Source organism: Misgurnus anguillicaudatus, chromosome 19 (genome assembly GCF_027580225.2).
Source record: "Misgurnus anguillicaudatus chromosome 19, ASM2758022v2, whole genome shotgun sequence".
NCBI lineage: Eukaryota > Metazoa > Chordata > Actinopteri > Cypriniformes > Cobitidae > Misgurnus > Misgurnus anguillicaudatus.
In genome coordinates, this window is record NC_073355.2 from 28761998 (window position 1) to 28780434 (window position 18437).

General features: G+C 37.4%; 1 protein-coding gene across 2 annotated transcripts in view; it reads right to left on the minus strand.

Moving 5' to 3' along the window:
* Positions 1-918: 918 nt before the first annotated feature.
* Positions 919-18437, minus strand: part of arhgdig (Rho GDP dissociation inhibitor (GDI) gamma) — a 34356-nt gene continuing 16837 nt past the window's right edge. For both annotated transcript variants that reach the window (XM_055194157.2, XM_055194156.2), the window contains exons 3-6: positions 15857-15940; positions 4827-4903; positions 4016-4079; positions 919-1915 (exon numbers count right to left, since the gene is read on the minus strand). In XM_055194157.2, coding sequence (XP_055050132.1) covers positions 1710-1915; positions 4016-4079; positions 4827-4903; positions 15857-15940 — 431 coding nt within the window. In that variant the 3' untranslated portion in view covers positions 919-1709. The remainder of the gene's footprint in view (positions 1916-4015; positions 4080-4826; positions 4904-15856; positions 15941-18437) is intronic.

The window sequence follows — 18437 nt, forward strand, 5'->3', positions numbered from 1 at the left end:
GACACCTCTAATCGACATGTTTTTAATGTACAGTCATGCAATACACAGACTACAATTACGCTACTGATGTGTATGATAACATCTAATTATGATGTACATTATTAATCACAATATGAATTTAAAAAATAGTTCAAATTACTTCATTTCAATAAGATCAAATACATCTTATACTCATATTTTGACTGCAGAGTCACACAGTTATAAAAAATGATAATTCACAAAAGCTGTTACCTACTTTTTGTCCGCTCTTTGACTTCTTTCTATTGCTAAACAACTCACAGTTAACAGTGACAGATCATTTGTCTGCTCATAAAGGCATCTCATACCAATGCACATGCATGTACCTTTAGTAATACCTGTAGTTATTTGTATTCTACTTTCTTTAAAGGAATAGTTCACCCCCCAAAACCAAAAAATTATGTCAAAATTTACTCACTCTCATGTTGATACAAACCTGTATAAATGTGTTTGTTCTGATGAACACAAATTAAGATATTTTGAGGAAAGCTTTCAACCAAACCGATCAGAAGCACCACTGACCTCCACAGTAGTAAAAATAATACTATGGAAGTGAATGGTGCTTCTGATCTGCTGGGTCACAAACATTCCTCCAAATTTCTTACTTGGTTTTTTTAGAACAAAGAAATGTTTACAGGTTTTTTAACAATATGAGAGTGAGTAAATGATGACAGAAATTTCATTTTTGGGTGAACTATCCCTTTAAGGGCAGTCATTCTGTAGAAACATTTAATCATATTTCTCAATATTGTGTAAAATTATCTAATATTTTAATGTTTCTGAATAGAATTTATATTTTGAATAAAAAATAAGAAGTAGGGACAACAAAGAACTAAAATAATGACTCAATACATATGTGGTGATGGACATGTCAGACAGTATTCACAAGCACAGGCTATAAACGATAAAATGTATTTATTTTGAAACTTAAAATGCCAAAACAATAGATGAAAGACACAGCTACTGAATCCTGAACAGAGATCTTTAACAGTTTTAGGAAATGAGGAGGGTGCTTGACTATGGGCTCCAATGATGACTGTTCCCCTGCTAAAAAGACCAGCAAATCAGGTCACCAGTACATGAAGCTGATGTGTTGGTATCCCCCATAATGCTTCGTAACTAAATTAACCAGCATTGCTGACTAGCCTCGACCAGCGTGGGAATTTATACCGTTCTGGTCTTTATAGCAGGGTTGTAATGCTCAGCAATACCTTTTGAACAAGCAACACTTAATACAAACCACATCTTACACAAGTATTTATCAATTTTAACAGCAGGCTATTAATACAGGAAATTCAGCCATTGGCTTCACACTCAAGCATGCACTGGTCTGATCATGGGCCGAGTCGAGAACTTTAGATGCGATGCAAGAATACAGACATTCGGATATTTACATTTACAGTGTACACTAACCTGAGAGTACAGGCATGAGGAATTTCTTTTGTTAGATTTACTGTTGCAACACAACCATTATAAGTAATAAGTCACCTCAAATACCCTGCCAGTCGTTGTGTGTCCTCATCATTTATTATGCCTAATAAGTAAGAATATCTTTTATATTTAAACGTGATTAATTCATCAATCACTCAACTCCAGTCACACGTGTGCCTAGCCTAAGTCACATGTTTTAAACACCTGTCACAAATTCAGTATGTTGCTATACGTCTGGGGTAGGGACACCTCGGACCGCTTTACTCTGCACTGTCCCAATCTTTTTTGATTTGCAGGTTCCACTCCCAGGACAGGTGGTCTGTCTTGTCATCATCTGTAAAGTGGGATTTAATGTGGTAGTTTCCCCGGACGATCATGCCCTTTGGAGCCTCCTCCACTGGGGTCATAAACTCGTGCTCCTCAGCTCTCGGACCATAGCTTCCCACCATGTACACAGCCTTATCCACTAAAAGTAAAGAGAACACCTCACATTATAAAAATATTTGACATGTAAATTGCTTTGGATTAAAGCATCCAAATAGATACATGTTTTACATTGCATTGCATGTGATGCCTGGAAATCAAACCCATGACCTTGGTGTTGCTCGCGCCTCTTTTACCAATTGAGCCTTTGGTGACCCTGTCTTTTAAATCTTAAAAATGATAAGCATCAATTTTTGTTTTCCTTTACACACATGACCTTAGTCAATAATAAAGATATCAAGGTTATATTTTCACAGAATGTTTTTTACATCATGTATAGGGGTCATTCTACAAAAAGGTGGAAATGCTTGTCCCTTGCTTTTGCAGACCCCTTAATCATTTAATTTGACCCAATAATCCCATAATGATATTTATTTAATAAATATAGACTGTCCTTAAAATGATGAGAGAGTTTATTTATTTAATTTTCTTTTTTCCTTTTTTATACTTTTTTTTAAATGTCAGGTCCTGAAAATTGCACTGTCCCTTTGATCATACATGGAAGTTGAACTGTGTGAACTTATTATTTAAAACCATGTTTTTTATAAAACAAATCTAATTTACATTTACCTTTAACCCTGTATGAATTTACTACAACACTGAAATGGTAAAAGTACACTATTAATATGATTAATATCAAATAAATATTTGTCCCCCAAATTTATGTCATTGGTGTTACCCTACCCAAAGCACTTTAATTTTGAAACAATGCATCAGCTCTTTGAAGTTTTTCATGGGTCAAGAGGTCAGTGAAAGAAGTGCAGTGGAGGAAGGCAAAATGTTTTTAAGATGTCGTACCTTATTTGTCTAAAATATCATGATATATCTAAGAATTTTGAGATAAGATTTTTTTGGATGTCATTTCTGTTACTCTTTTTTATAGCTGGGAGTGTTAAGATCTTTACATAAAAATACATTATACTGAATAAGTATGTGATTGTTACATCTCTCATGAAATGTAGAACAGCCATTTTGTTAAAATATATTTTTTTTTCTGTAAATTGTCATTGGTGTTACTGTCATTAGTGTTACTTCTCTAATGAGTACTTCCTTAGCACTATTCCTTCAACTGACCAACCATAAAAGCATAAAAACAAAACAAGATGAACAATTTTATGAAAGTTTGTAAGTTTTATCATATTCATTATTATATTCTAATTGTGTCATTGGTGTTACATTGTGTCATTGGTGTTAAACCAAGTTTTGGTGTTATGAATGTATTTTCTTGTACTTTCTAGTAATATTTTGTTGTTGATATGGGATGTAAGACATTGTTGATATTTCAGTCTTTGCATCAAAGCCTTTTTGGTTGAATATTTTTGTTTTTGTTGGTTTTAAAGAAAAAAGTTAAATTGAGGATCAAATAATTTCATACAATGCTGGGTAAAGATGAAGAATTTAATTAAATAAATATTAATGATCAATTATTTTTCTTGCTGTTATTATTCCTCTACTCAACCTTTACACAAGCTGTAATGAGAAAAAATATTTAGTAGCAACATTAATGTTGTTTAAACAACAGGTAACACTAATGACAAATAATTAACTCATGGATTCTTTATTAAAATGTATTAAAAAGTAAAAAACAGATTAAGCTCCCCGTTTTGCGGATTCATAGATTTGACAAGTTAATTAATGCTATTAAAGAAGTTTTGGGTATGTTGAAAGAAGTTCATTTAAGCAAATTTCCATCACCTGAATTCCACATTTTCTGTATAATGACCCATATGATTGTATAAAAATCATGAAAAAAATGTTTTTTTATAGACTGGGTCACATTTTCCTGAGTGTAAAATAAGCATCTGTTATCCTTTATCATTATTCAACTTTTGGTCTAAAAATCACATCTCAAACAGAATGCATTAAATATGAATAGCTGTATATTTAATCTATTGCTCACGATGGACCGTTCAACAGCAGATAAAATACACATTTATCAGATGTGACTTCAAAATAGGTTCGCGAAATGTTATTATAAAGAACCGCTAGATCTGTGAATAAAGATATCCGTACACCCTTGACTCTAAAACTCCCAGAGAAGCTCCAAGGCCCACATTTAAATTCATGACAACAGATGCTCTACCTCTCAGTCCTTTTCTGTAGGTCAGATGCACATATTTCAGTCCAGACACGATGTCCCTGTTGACCTAATGGGAACAGATGGGATAAATTTGAATAAATATTATTAATCTAACATGCCATTTACATTCTCAGGACATTCAACCCATTTACATTCTCAGGACATTCAACCCGGAATACCAGGAGTCACCAGCAGAGGTCCTTTTAGATCCTTGAAAATTCACTTCACATCTAAGTGAGAAAAGCCCATAGGGCTGTGCCGTGAAATGAATATCCTGTCTATTCAAGTATTTTACCATTAACTGTTTTCCTTCTGTGCCCTTTCAAGTGGACTGTGGGATGGATTTATGTCCTATGACTTTGCAGGAATGGGTCACATTTGATTGACAGCAACATATATTAATTGTGGGACAAATTAAACATGCTTGGTGAAAAACATTTCAGAAGCATAAAAACATATTTTACTCTGAAGTGTTTACACTTAAGCGTGTTAATTTTAATGAATCTTGATTATTTCTGCATGCTCTTTTAGTGCTGACCTTTGGGAGCATTTAGTCATGACAGGAAATGAACACTTCAACTCACGCATTTCACATCTTACAGCATCTACAGTTGCCTTAAGGCTGCAATCGCTTATAAAAGTCACAGCAATGCAAGAGCATTGGTGCTGTTAAAACAAGGAAATGCTTTTTTCACATCGACAGCATCTCAGAATAATATAGGTTTTGAAACGAACCCACACTATAAAGTAGAATAACTGCCACCATCGCATTGTTTTACTCCAATTTTATGCTCTGAAATGTGATTTTATTCACCTTGAAGTGGATTTTCACCCTGTAGTCCACTCCCTCTTTCATGGTGAAATTCTTTTTCTTCAAAGCTTCGAGGTCACCTGTGTAAATAAAAAATGGCCGTTCAGTTTATTATCTGTTGGATGGACATCGACAGGCTTTTTGCTCTCTTCATAACAACAACAACAACAGAAAACAATATCCTACCAGTCTTTAATGGTGCAGGTCACGTGATTTTTGTGCATGTTGTTCAACTGGGTTCAAAGCAAAAAGCGTCCATGTAAGTGTGCCATTGCTGCATTATCAATTTATCCGTTGAATCTGCCCCTAAGTGCTTTGTAATGGATGCTAAAAAAACATGAAAGGGAAATAGGAGATTGATACAATGAACGGCATTGTTTAAGATTTGTGGTTATTCGCATGATGCCAGTTCCTGGTTTCTATGGTTCACTGAAGGTCAATATGAACTCACACATATTTTATCAAATTTATGCAAATGCAATTATTTTACAAGCTAATTCATACTTTTATGCAACCACATCTATCAGTTTTTGTATGATCTGCCTTTGACGTTAGGGTTATGAGTGGGGTTTCATTTCATGAAATAATTAAAGGTTTTTGTTCCATTTACATTGTAAAAATTCATACAAATTAGCAAATTCATAAAATACCTATGAATTCCTGTGAGATCAAGATTATTTTACCTTTAGTTTTACAGCTCCATAGTCTTTTAACATGTATTTTACCAAATGTTTTATTTGTTCCTATTTTCATTTCTCTTAGCAATTATAGGAGTCTGAGACTGACCCTGTTTATTCCTGGTATTAAATTTCACAAGACTTTTTTATGATGTAAAATACATGTGAAGTTTTAGCTTAAAATACCATATAGATCATTTATTATAGCATGTTAAAATTGCCACTTTGTAGGTGTGAGCAAAAATGTGCCGTTTTTGGGTGTGTCCTTTTAAATGCAATGAGCTGATCTCTGCACTCAATGGCAGTGTCGTGGTTGGATAGTGCAGATTAAGGGGCAGTATTATCCCCTTCTGACATCACAGGGGAGGCCAAATTTCAATGACCTATTTTTTTCACATGCTTGCAATGCTTTACCAAAACTAAGTCACTGGGTTGATCTTTTTTCACAATTTTTTTAGGTTGATTGAGGAACTGGGAACCCAATTATAGTACTTAAACATAGAAAACATTGCGTTTTGGATCACATGTGGACGAGAGAGACGTATGTTCGTTCACACCTGGTGTTTTAATTTGTCTCTTTTGTCCACTTTTCACCGCTTCTGTATTGATTACGTCGAGAGGATGGTCTATGGGTGAGTCTTTTAAAACCGAGCAGGAGAAATGATGGCTATAAATTGACGCCCACTAATGTTATGTGAGAGTATATATAAGATATTAAGAGATATTTAACAGCAGTTGATGAAATAAGCGTGCACAACTTATACACACTTACAAAAGCGGAGAACAGACGCATTTGTTTAATCAAATATAACAAACAGTGTGGGTTTGCATTAGTCAGGACTAATGGGAAAACATTGTATTACACACTAGGAGAAGGGTAGACAGTCTTTTATGGCTTTTCAAACACATTCTGCCACATGCGCCAACAAAAGGAATCAGGTCTAATGTGTTTAGACTACCTCTGAATGTGGACAACAGTTAAAATGCTTTATACCCTGTTTACATCATAGCGTCGTACACTTGTGATCCTATCGACCAAAACGTATCTTAATACCAGGTGTAAACAGGGTCTATGTTGATTCTGAAATGAAACAAATGAAAGCACTGAGGAATAAACTTTTGTTCGATGACCTTGCTTGTTTCGTTTTGTGTAAATTCATGTTAAATAGATTATGATTTTTAAAAGCACAGTTGAAGCCTTTAAAGGTCACATTCTTCCTGATCCCATTTTTAAACCCTAGTTAGTGTGTAATGTTGCTATAATAGGATAAATAATACCTATAAAATGATAATGGTCAAAGTTCATTATCAGGCGATATATTTTCTTTAACAGAATTTGCCTGTCAAAGCCTACAGCGAACGGCCGGTTTGGTCAACAACCCTCTACTTCCTGCTTTAATGACGTCAGTAAAACAGTGTTTTGACTAAACTCCACCCACAGGAATACGTCAGTAGCCAGCTAAGCTAACTGCAAGCTAAGCTGCTATCGAATCACAACACAGTTATCAAGCTACACAATCAGAACTCGATACTTATCTCTGAATGAGGAACTTCATAGGACAAGGAAGACATCAGCCTGTTTTTAGGACAGTAAAAACAGCGCTATACAGATAAGTAAATTGTGTGGAAAAATACTGCGGATTTTTTAACACGTGAAACATGAACACATGTTATATTGTGCACTGTAAACACAATCAAAGCTTCAAAAACACAGAATGGGACCTTTAAAATTCCAGTTTACTGTCTAACGCTAAAGTAAATAGCAGTTATTAAAGCTGTATTAGGTTAAAGACTGTAAATGTGAAAATAATGGGGAAGACATTTGCTCTCTTTTATTTCTTCATTTCTCCTCCTCCCCTCCACTTAAAGACTTCAGGGGTGGTGGTTGCTTATAACACGGTTTGTTACTGCTGAAGTTGTAGTTAGATGCTTTTTTTATTTGTTTGACGCCCACACAGCGGCAAGACAGCATTGGATGGAGATGAATAGAGATGAATAATATGAAAGATCCCAGTGGAGATGTTATCCGTCTGGAGGAGCAGCAATCTGGTATGAGGTGAGAATGAGAGCATCATATACACCCTCACACCCACTGCTGCAGAGTTCAGCGCGGTCACACCCCCCCTCCATCAGCATCAACATAACTCACTGAATCTCATTTTCTTAAAAGATCTGACTCGAATGGATATGAAACGTCTGTTGCTTACTGAACCCTGTACTGAACCGCACTGAAAGCTGTATGTAGTTAAAATAGTCACATGCACAGTGGCTTTCCTTGTACTTAAAGTCCCCATGAAATCAAAATCAAATTGTTGTGAATTTTAGTACTTGTGTGCTTTGATGCCATCCATGGTTTCCCGCAGAAAATGTGTTAGTTAAGGTGAAAGGGTTGGGCGGATGGGCGGGGCCTGGCGGCGTGGCAATCAAAGGGGCGGGGCGTACCCTTCATGATGAAAATGAAAATATTTTTATTAAAAACACTCAAATAAAACTTAATTTTGAAGAAAATATGACAGAAAACGAACACATACTAGATTATTAACGAATTAAATGTTTTTAACAGATACCTCTAACTGGAATAGCTGCGTGATGAAGTGAAACTAAAGGGTTAAAAACACAAACTGAAGCAGATGGCAAACTGGCAAACGATGATAGATAGCGTGAGGATTGTAAAAACTGATTATTTTCCAATTAATTACATTATCTTAAAGGAGTGTAACTACTGTAGCATTTAAATAATGCATATAAATAACGTGAGCAAGAGCGCTCAACAATTATATCGAATCAACAGGCATGTGCAACCTAGCTACAAACAACAAAATCACCTGCTAACTTACTTTAAATTTGCAAGAATTATATACTAATACAATAACAGGCTTAAATAAACCCAAAACATAAGTCCACTTACAATTCTCACGAACACGCATTTATCAACTGGCTATCCACGTCAGGCCACGTCTTTATCTCATTTTGGTCATGTGGTTCACGTGCACACTTGCGGTGTGACGCGCGTCCGCGCTATTCTCTGAGATGTTTTATCAACTCGCTAGTTATCCTCCAGACAGTGATGGACCACACCTTTTGTGCAGCGAAATTTAATAAAAAATTTTTGGACGACATAGTTAAAGCGGTAGGGTTTCCCACCTTACCCCCAGTTACATTAGCTACAAGAGACAGAGCGACAGGCTACCATTCATTTTCAATGGAAGTGGCCGTTTGCTGGCGACAAGCGACGAGCTCGCCCCTGTGCGAGCAAGGTGGGGCCAAAATAGACAAGAAGGCTATATTATGCAAATGCTGAGCGATGCGACAAAGCGACTACCAATCGGAGTGAAGGGGCAGCGTGATATAGTTCAGCGGCTCGAGTCATAGAAAATAATTCAAGATGGCAGAAAATTCATATTTCTGTATATATCTGATAAGTTTGGCATTTTATCTCATATATTTTGTTACTTTTATCGAGAAATAAATAGTTTTAAATCCAAAAACATCATTCTTGTAACTTAACAATACCTCTGAAGTGACTTTTGATATCGCTTTTAGATACTAGCCCAGGAACGCCCATCAAGCAGGTGCGTGTCGCTCTGTGTCGCTTACTTTTGTAGCTGATGTGACTGTACGGTTAGGCGGGCCTCCTGAACTGCAAAGTGCTGCGGGAAAACCTGCCATCTATATGCCAGTGTACTCAGCTATCTACACAACTAACCTTTAGAAAATATACACTACTGTTTAAAAGTTTCTCATTTATATTATATTTTTTCCTAAAAAAGCGAAAAATTAAACTTGACGGATGCGACACACGTTAGCGCAACATCACCAGCATGCGCTAGTGGTAAACAAATACTGGTACGCAGGTTGTAGCAACAAACACACTGACATTTGTCAGAAAACTATCGTAGGCTATCTTTGGATGCAAGATCGGGAAAACGGACATCTTTACGCCTCTCTCACTGTACGACATAGGACCACTGATGAAGAGCCACGATCACAGAAATGTTACTTTTGCGATGGTAATCTTTCATCTAGGACAGCCCAAAATCGTGCGGTGTATCCCGGGCTTTATTAGATCTTCAAAATAGACACCCTTTGCCAAGAATTTGCAAAAATGTGCTTTTGGCATTTTATTAACAGTACCCTGAGGTAATTTGTTTTTTAATACAGGAAATTAATATGTTGGCACCATTAAGTTGTTCTCGACATAACTAATCTTAAAAATTCAGACATGCCTTCAAATCAAAAGGTTTTTAATATAATGAAAAATATTTCAAGTGATATTTTTCATTATATATATATATTAGGGCCGGAACTTTAACGCGTTAATTAAGATTAATTAATTACACAAAAATAACGCGTTAAACATTTTTAACGCATTTTAATCGCACTTATTTTTGCACCGCGGAACATTTCTCATGAGTTTCGGCGGACCGATTATACTGGAGCACCAAAAAGCGTTCATGACTTCACAACAAACCACAGTGAACATGAACCAAGAGGCTGATGAGATCGCTTTGGTTGGCCCCGTGGAAGGGAATTTTTTTTTATAAAAAACGAACGGATGTAAGCGTCGATAAAAGCATGGTTGTGTGTAAGCTATGCAACAAGGAATTCACATATCACCGCAGCACATCGAGCATCTCAATGCAAAACATACACAGCAGCTAGCGTGGACATTAGCCCGACTCCGGGCACAACGACTTATTCGGACGGGATTAGTTTTACATAGGGATGTGGGGTAAAGCAAGTTTTTATCAGAGCTTCTCGGTGATTTTAGTCCAGTCCGAATGCTCCATGTCAGTAATCATTACGGACAATGTCAGTAAAGATTACGGCGTCTTTTACCTTCTGTAAAAAGGTCCGGAGAAATTACCTCAGGTAATACAAATCCAGTGCGAATAGACCAGCTGTAAATATACACGTAAATCGCGTCATTTCCTTTTAATTTGCGGGTTTCTTTTAAATATAAAAGCGCTTAAAGAAGCATTTACTTGCGTTCTAGACGGAGAAACAAGTCAGTTACAAGTCAGTTTCTGAATAAAACACGACACAAACTTAAAAAAAAAGTCAAATTTACTTCTCAGAGGCATGGAACTGTTTATTAAACTGACGTTCTCCCCAAACTGAAATTAAACACAGTGTTTCGCGTTTTCCTTGTCTGTGTCATGTTGTTTGCACATCTGATATCTGGAAGCAAGGTAACGTGCACGTGAAGACGAGAGGTGACGCGCTGCGCCAACGAGTTACCCCTCCCACTTCTGAATGTTTTACAGAGATTTCTAATCCCGTCCGAATTGACCATTAATATTACCGACGTCCTGTGGTAAAATTACATTACGCCATCTACCCCTGTAAAACTAATCCTGTCCGAATAGGGCTCAAAACGTTAAAAACAACACATTAGTGTTAATTCTGGGACAACACACTAACTGCGTCGTCCTGGAATCCACCCATCTCTGTGTTATTATTGAAACAACACATTTTGTGTTACTTTTAACACAACATGTGTTATACTTGAACACAAAATCAAGACAAAATGACTCATAATGTGTTAAAATTACACATAATGTGTTAAAAGCTTACAGCACAATGATGTGTATAAAATTAACACATCCTTTCTAAGAGTGTATACTAAAATCCATGTAAAAATTACTTCTTAATGTTCTCAGGTCAAATATTTATATGCGATTAAAATGCGATTAATTTAGATTAATTAATTACAAAGCCTCTAATTAATTAGATTAATTTTTTTAATCGAGTCCCGGCCCTAATATATATATATATATATATATATATATACATATACATATACATATACATATACATATATATATATATATATGAAAAATATATATTTCACTTTTATTTGGTCGTGTATTCTCAGAAAATGACAAATGACATACTTCACACTTAATCAAGTTCTGTTAAACCATAACCTATAAAAGGTGGTCTGAACAATATTTAGACTGTTTAAATGCCATGACTTTCAAAGGGTAGCACATGACTTTAACATCCCTCCCATCTTGATGGTAAGTTGAGTTGTCATTGCTGTCGCTGCCAAACAACTAATTGCTTTATGACCAGCTCACGATAAGGCCAAAAGATTTAAAAGTAGCCAAGATGAAGAGCCAAGGTTAAGAGCGCTTTATTCTGAGGCACTGAGACAAGATGCGACAAACCCCGCAAAAATATTCATGCGCTTCGATGTGGACTCACTTCAAGGATTCAATTAAGAGCACATTGATAAGGTCTGGGTTCCTGCTGCTCTAATCTGAACGTCAGTGGAGCAGAACCGCTGTTGTCATGGTGAGTAAATTTCAAGCCTGGGGTGCAATCAGGTTCCCCACCTGCAACCACCAGTGACTGTCACAGTCTTTACGTCCTCTGTCGGCCCAATGGCGCCCATCAAAATCTCGGGCTGGTTAGTGCTTTCCATCCCAGTGGCTGTCTCGCCATGAGGTGCCAGCTTCAGCGGTCATGTTCAGCAGGATTCCTCCACATCTGTGTTCCTGGATCACAGATTACTTACGCACTGCTGCTTGCAGCTTCAATTGCTCTGTTTACACAGTCTGTGCAGCTCACTTGGGTGAAATTGCATTCGGTTTGTTTACCCTTTCTTGTACAGTGGACTTTTCCCACTAATGGGTATGGGTGCATATATTTTAGGGGTGAATTCATTCAACAGTTGCGCTACTCCATTATGTGACATCTCACTCTGGATTAAGGATCATCATCATCTCCAGCTAAACCTTTCTAAGACAGAACTGCTTGTCATATACATCTAGTAGGTTCTTTAACCATTATGCCTTCCAGGACAGCTAAAAAACTTGGGAGTGGTCCTTGATGATCAGTTTAGTTTCACGGAGCATGTTGCCAGCATCGCTCGCTCCTGTAGATTCATCCTCTACAACATTAGGTAAATTACACCTTTCCTACCTGAGCATGCTACACAAATCCTAGTCCAGGCTCTTGTCCTGTCCAGACTGGACTACTGCAATGCGTTATTGGCCGGACTCCCAGCCTGTACAACCAAACCCCTATAGATGATCAAGAATGCTGCGAAGATCCAAAAAGAGTGGTCTTCAATGAGCCAAAGAGGGCGCATGTCACTCCTCTCTTTGTCAGGTTTCAATGGCTTCCTATAGTAGCTCGCATCAAATTCAAAGCTCTGTTCCTGGCCTTTAAAACCACTACTGGGTCAGCACCCTCTTACCTTTACTTGCTTATACAGACTTATGTACCTTCTAGAATCTAGATCCATGCACTCTGCCACAGAGCGACGGCTTGTGGTGCCATCTCAAAAATGGAAAAAATCACTATCACGTACTTTCACTGGTTCTGTTGCTCATCTGTGGAATGATCTACCGGTTGCGACAAGATCTGCTGACTCTGTAGCTGTCTTTAAGAATCGGCTAAAACCCTCTTCTGCCAACATCTCACTTGCTAATATCTCTTCTTTTTCTATCCTTATCTTACATTATCTGTCTAAAATAAATACTAGATTGTTCACGTTTAAAAGAAAGTGCAGTTAATTGCAATCATGGCAGAAATAGAGACAGACCGCAACGCGTCATAACCTGAAAACCACGCCCACCGGGGGGAAAACAATCCATCCGTCTCCATTGACCTTGTGTTGCGAGAGGCTGCCTCCTTGTCATTTCTGGCTTATAACCAAAAACAGAATAATGCCTAAAAGCTGCTGTGTGGCAGGATGTACAGCTAACAAAAAACACAGATATAAGTTTTTATAAGCTTTCGACCCCCCCCCCCCAAAAAAAAAATTGAGTGTTTAAAGACACAAAAGTGGAAACAGGCAACTTTTCATAGTACTCCTATAGAACTGCGCCCACTAGAGGGAAACATATTCGGCGATCCACTTTTTTCTCCTTAAAGGTTGGGTTTTACGGCTTGACAGCTTATAAAAACTTATTTCTGGGTTTTTTGGCTTGTTAGCTGTACACATTGTAACACAGCAGCTTTAAGGCATTATTCTGTTTTTTGTTATAAGCCAGAAAAGTCAATGTAGATGGATGGATTGTTTTCCCCTCCGGTGGGCGTGGTTTTTAAATTAGCATAACTGCGGCTCTGTCTCTATGATTTAAAGACAAAATGATAGACAAAATGATATACAAAATGATATACAAAAGCAGCATCACAGCATACAATATGGCCAAAAGTGATATCCAACTTTGAACAATTGACATCTCAAATATTTTATTAGAGATACATTAAAAATATGCATGTTGCATTGGTGTGTAAACTGAAGTTCAGCTTCAAAGAGACACTCCACTTTTAAAAATATTTTAATTTTCCAGCTCCCCTAGAGTTAAACATTGGATTTTTGCCGTTTTGGAATCCATTCAGCTGATCTTCGGGTCTGGCGGTACCACTTTTAGCATGGCTTGGCTTAATCCATTGAATCTGATTAGACCATTAGCATCGCGCTCAAAAATAACCAAAGAGTTGAAACTTGAATCTTCTGTAGTTACATCGTGTACTAAGACCTACAGAAAATTAAAAGATTTTCTAGGCAGATATGGTTAGGAACTATACTCTTATTCTGGCGTAATAATCAAGGACTTTGCTGCCGTAACATGGCTGCAGGAGGCGCAATGATATTACGCAGCAGCAGAAAATAGCCCCCTTGGTAACTTTCAATAGCAGATGACTATTTTCGTGCACTGTGTAGTATAAATAAAACAAGTATTAATAAAAACACAAAATTGTAGTCAACGTATGCTATCTTACATTGTAAAAAATTCATTGTTGCACTTAAATTTTTAAGTTTAATCAACATAAATGTACAATTCATTTCAACTTTCTTGACTAGTGAGGAGTTGCTATAAATTATAAAAATAAAGTTGAATTAGCTTAAATTATTTAAAAGTTGAAAAAAATTCAACTTAAACATTTAAGTGCAACAAGGAAGTGCACCTGAGCTTTTTGTTTTTCTGTGCATTTTTTTGTGTCGACTATTCCAATAAAACTTAGACTCCATAATTAATGCTGTGGCTTGCCTTCATGACAACTTATTTTGTGCAATAAATACCCTTAAAGTTAGTGTTTTGTCCATTTTGTATCAGTGGTTTAATCTAACCTGAGGTGGCATTTAAAGCAAATGCTGTACATCACTGTTGGCCACTACTGTACTGTATATACAGGTATGTATACAGTGGCTGTCGGGCACATTTTCGTCATTTTAAAGAGCTGAATCAGGAGATCCCGTACAGTTCCAGTAAACTATGACAGATTACTGTAGTCTACTGTGTTTTACACAACCTAGCACTTACAACAAGCGTGTGAGATGGTAAACTGTAACATGTAAATTTCCTTTATAGTTAATTTTGTGACCATGCTTGTGATCCTACCTAATTTGCATAATTACATCAAGCAAATCTAAAGCTGAACTGCAGCGGGCACGATTTATTCTAAGAGAATTCTCCCCTTTGTATTTATAAATGGTTAGACCGTATAGGGGTAGCTGGTTCTAATACCCAAATGGCCAGCCAGGATGTAAAAAAAAAAACAATACGATAAAAAAAAGAATACAGTTTCATTCCTATTTTTAGTCCAGAATTCGTTTTAAAAAACATAAGCTGTGCTAAACAGGAAGTCCACACAGAATACCCAACAATGTGCTCGGTCTGAAGAGGGCAACGCCTTCCTGTACCAACACAAACCTCAGACTCACTTCTGGTTTTGCTCAAGAAGAGGAAATGTGCTTCAGCTATGTCTTTTTTAACACTGTTTTCACACTGTGAAGCATGCTACAGATTTTATGGCTGAAAAAGGTCTTCTTACTTAAAGCGCTGACTTAAACAGCCCAGAATCATCCTATTGCCTAGCAACCAGGTGACCTTTTTGCTGTATTCCCGTTGTTAAAGAGAGAAACGCATCGGCTGAAAGCAAAAGAGGGGGGTCAGAAATCTGCTCTGGCAGTCAAAAGACACCACAGCCCCCTCTAGTCTATTGAGGGCATGGATATTATTGCATGCAGCTTGTACGATTGATTTGTGTTGCAGATATCCATCTTCAGTCTGCATGCATGATATTGGTTGGCCACTGAAGGTATGACATCATTTCTCTGAAGGCAGGGGAGGTGAAGCATCAGTATGCAGTGCAGGGAAACTGAGCCTCTGTCAATAGTGTCAACTAAGCAATTGCCCTTCCAGCTTGACCGTTAGCCTTTGTTTGGACAATCAAGACCAAAGATTCAACCCACTTACCTCAAACCGCAGAATTATTAGACTATGAATACTAATTAGACAAAATTGTTAGAAGTAATGGTTGGATCCCCTTAGATTTTAATTAAATTGAATTATCTGGGCGTAAGGCAGGTGAATTGTTTGAAGTGAGACTCACCTTGCAGGTCCATTGTGATGGGTCCAGGGGCCTGGTCACACATTAGAGTCAGTCGGGTCACCTGAACATTAGGAATCGTGGGATCTGTAATGAAATGAATAAACACAAACGTAATGGGTTATTAAACCATACAATATCTACAGTACAATTAAAACAATGTATTAATACGTTGCTTTAAATTAAATGCACATGTAATGTAATGTAATGCTTTGTGATTTCACAAAAAAAAGCAAAACTGTGGCAGGATGGCAGTTTTTATTGTAGTTAATATTCTCAGCATACCAGCTCTTGGCACACAGACCATTTTGTGCAATGACTTTCACAATTTCTGAAAAGAATTTGAGGGGTGCCGATATGTGCAGAACTTTTCGCCACCCATATGAGAAAAACAATTGTACACTTTCGTACTAATATAGTAAACTGTTATAAATTCTATAGATACAAATACTAATGTTTAGTGACCCTAACCATAGTATATATTAAAGGGACACTCCACTTTTTAAAAAATATACTAATGTTCCAGCTCACCTAAAGTTAAACATTTGATTTTTACAGTTTTGGAATCCATTCAGCTGGTCTCCGGGTCTGGCGCTAGCACTTTTAGCATAGCTAAGCATAATCCATTGAATCTGATTAGACCATTAGCATCACGCTAAAAAATAACCAAAGAGTTTTCAATGTTTTTCTAGTTAAAACTTGACTCTTCTGTAGTCACATCGTGTACTAATACCAAACGAAAATTTAAAGTTGTGATTTTCTAGGCAGATATGGCTAGGACTATACTCTCATTCTGGCGTAATAATCAAGGACTTGCTGATGTAACATGGCTGCGGCAGGCGTAGTGATGTTGCGCACTGCCCGAAAGTAGTCCCCTGCCATTGAGAGTTACTAAGGGGACTATTTTCGGCTGCTGTGTGGTATCGTTGCGCCTCCTGCGGCCATGTTACAGCAGCAAAGTCCTTGATTATTACGCAAGAATGAGAGTATAGTCCTAGCCATATCTGCCTAGAAAATTGCAACTTTTAATTTTCCGTCGATCTTAGTACACAATGTAACTATAGTCAAGTTTTAAATAGGAAAAATATCCAAACTCTTTGGTTATCTTTTGCGCGATGCTAATGGTCTAATCAGATTCAATGGATACTGCTAAGCTATGCTAAAAGTGGTAGCGCCAGACCCCGAGATCAGCTGAATAGATTCCAAAAAGGTAAAAATCAAATGTTTACCTCTAGCGGAGCTGGAAAATTAGCATATTTCCAAAAAAAGTGGATTCCCTTTAAAGTACACTACAGTATCTACTACAGATTATCAATCCACTGTAGTTAATACTACAGAATATTGTAGCATAGCCTACATTGGTGTAACAATTACTAACTGCAGTATACTACAATTTACCACAGTTTACCATTGTAAATAATAAAGTATACTCTAGCATTTATTATGTGTGCATTATGGTTGTGAAATATTGCCAGGACATTGCTATGTTTTGCTAAGGTGTTCCGAGCATAAACTGTAAAAAAATGTACGATGCAACGTTGCTTCCTTCCATTGTAATAAATTAAAGGCAAAATGTCCGACCATGTTACGCAAAAACGTCAGTTTGGAGCCAGGGCATGCGAAGAAGGAATCGTCCGTGCAGCCTGGAGGCGGAGCCGCAGTATCAAACTTCTGTCCAAACGCTTGTGCGCCCAATTCAACCATGCCCCTTGAACGTCTCATTTAACTGGCTTAAAATAAGGTAAGTTGAATAAAGCTCATTTTGTCGCCGTGAAATCGAAACACAGAAATTGAAAATGAATAGTTAGTTATATCGTTAATCTTCCCTCGAAGTTCCGAGAGTTCGCTGAGAAAATCTGTCAATCACAAATTTCAATCATAACGACACACCCCATTTCTACAGCATTAGATTACTAGCTAAAATGAAACTTATCACAAAAATCAACAATTGAACATATATCGGCGTGATAACAACTTTCTTAAAGGACCAAGCCCATCTTTCTGAAAATGTTATTGGAAGTGTAATTTTATATACTTCATTTGACCCGTGTCCCGTTCGTTTGAATGGAAAGGGCGGGGTTTATGACTTGTACTGCAGCCAGCCACCAGGGGGCGACCAAAGAGTCAGCAGCTTCACTTTTCAAGATGTATGGGGCACACCTGGTTCCGATGTGTTATGTGGTTGCAAGGATGATTGAGTGATGATACATCACTGCGCCGCCATGTTTGTATCACTGCGCCGCCATGTTTGTATCACTGCGCCGCCATGTTTGTAATGCCTTCAAGTCTTGTTACAGCAAGACCTGTCATATACTGAGCATGCGCAAAGTTCCTCTGCTAGAAGATGTCATTCTATAACAGTTTTCGATTGGCTCTCTTTACTGGAAGGCGAGACTAGAGCGACCATACTGACCGTTGCCATCTCCCTCATTCATATCAATACCAGTGACACATCTTGTTAATATTAAATATCTTTGGGGATACTTAGCGGCGCATTGGTGTGTGGTTGTTTAGGTGTTCTGAGATTGCTTTTTTACGGTTGATCTGGGCCTGGCATATACCAAAATCTATCCAGTTTTGCGTA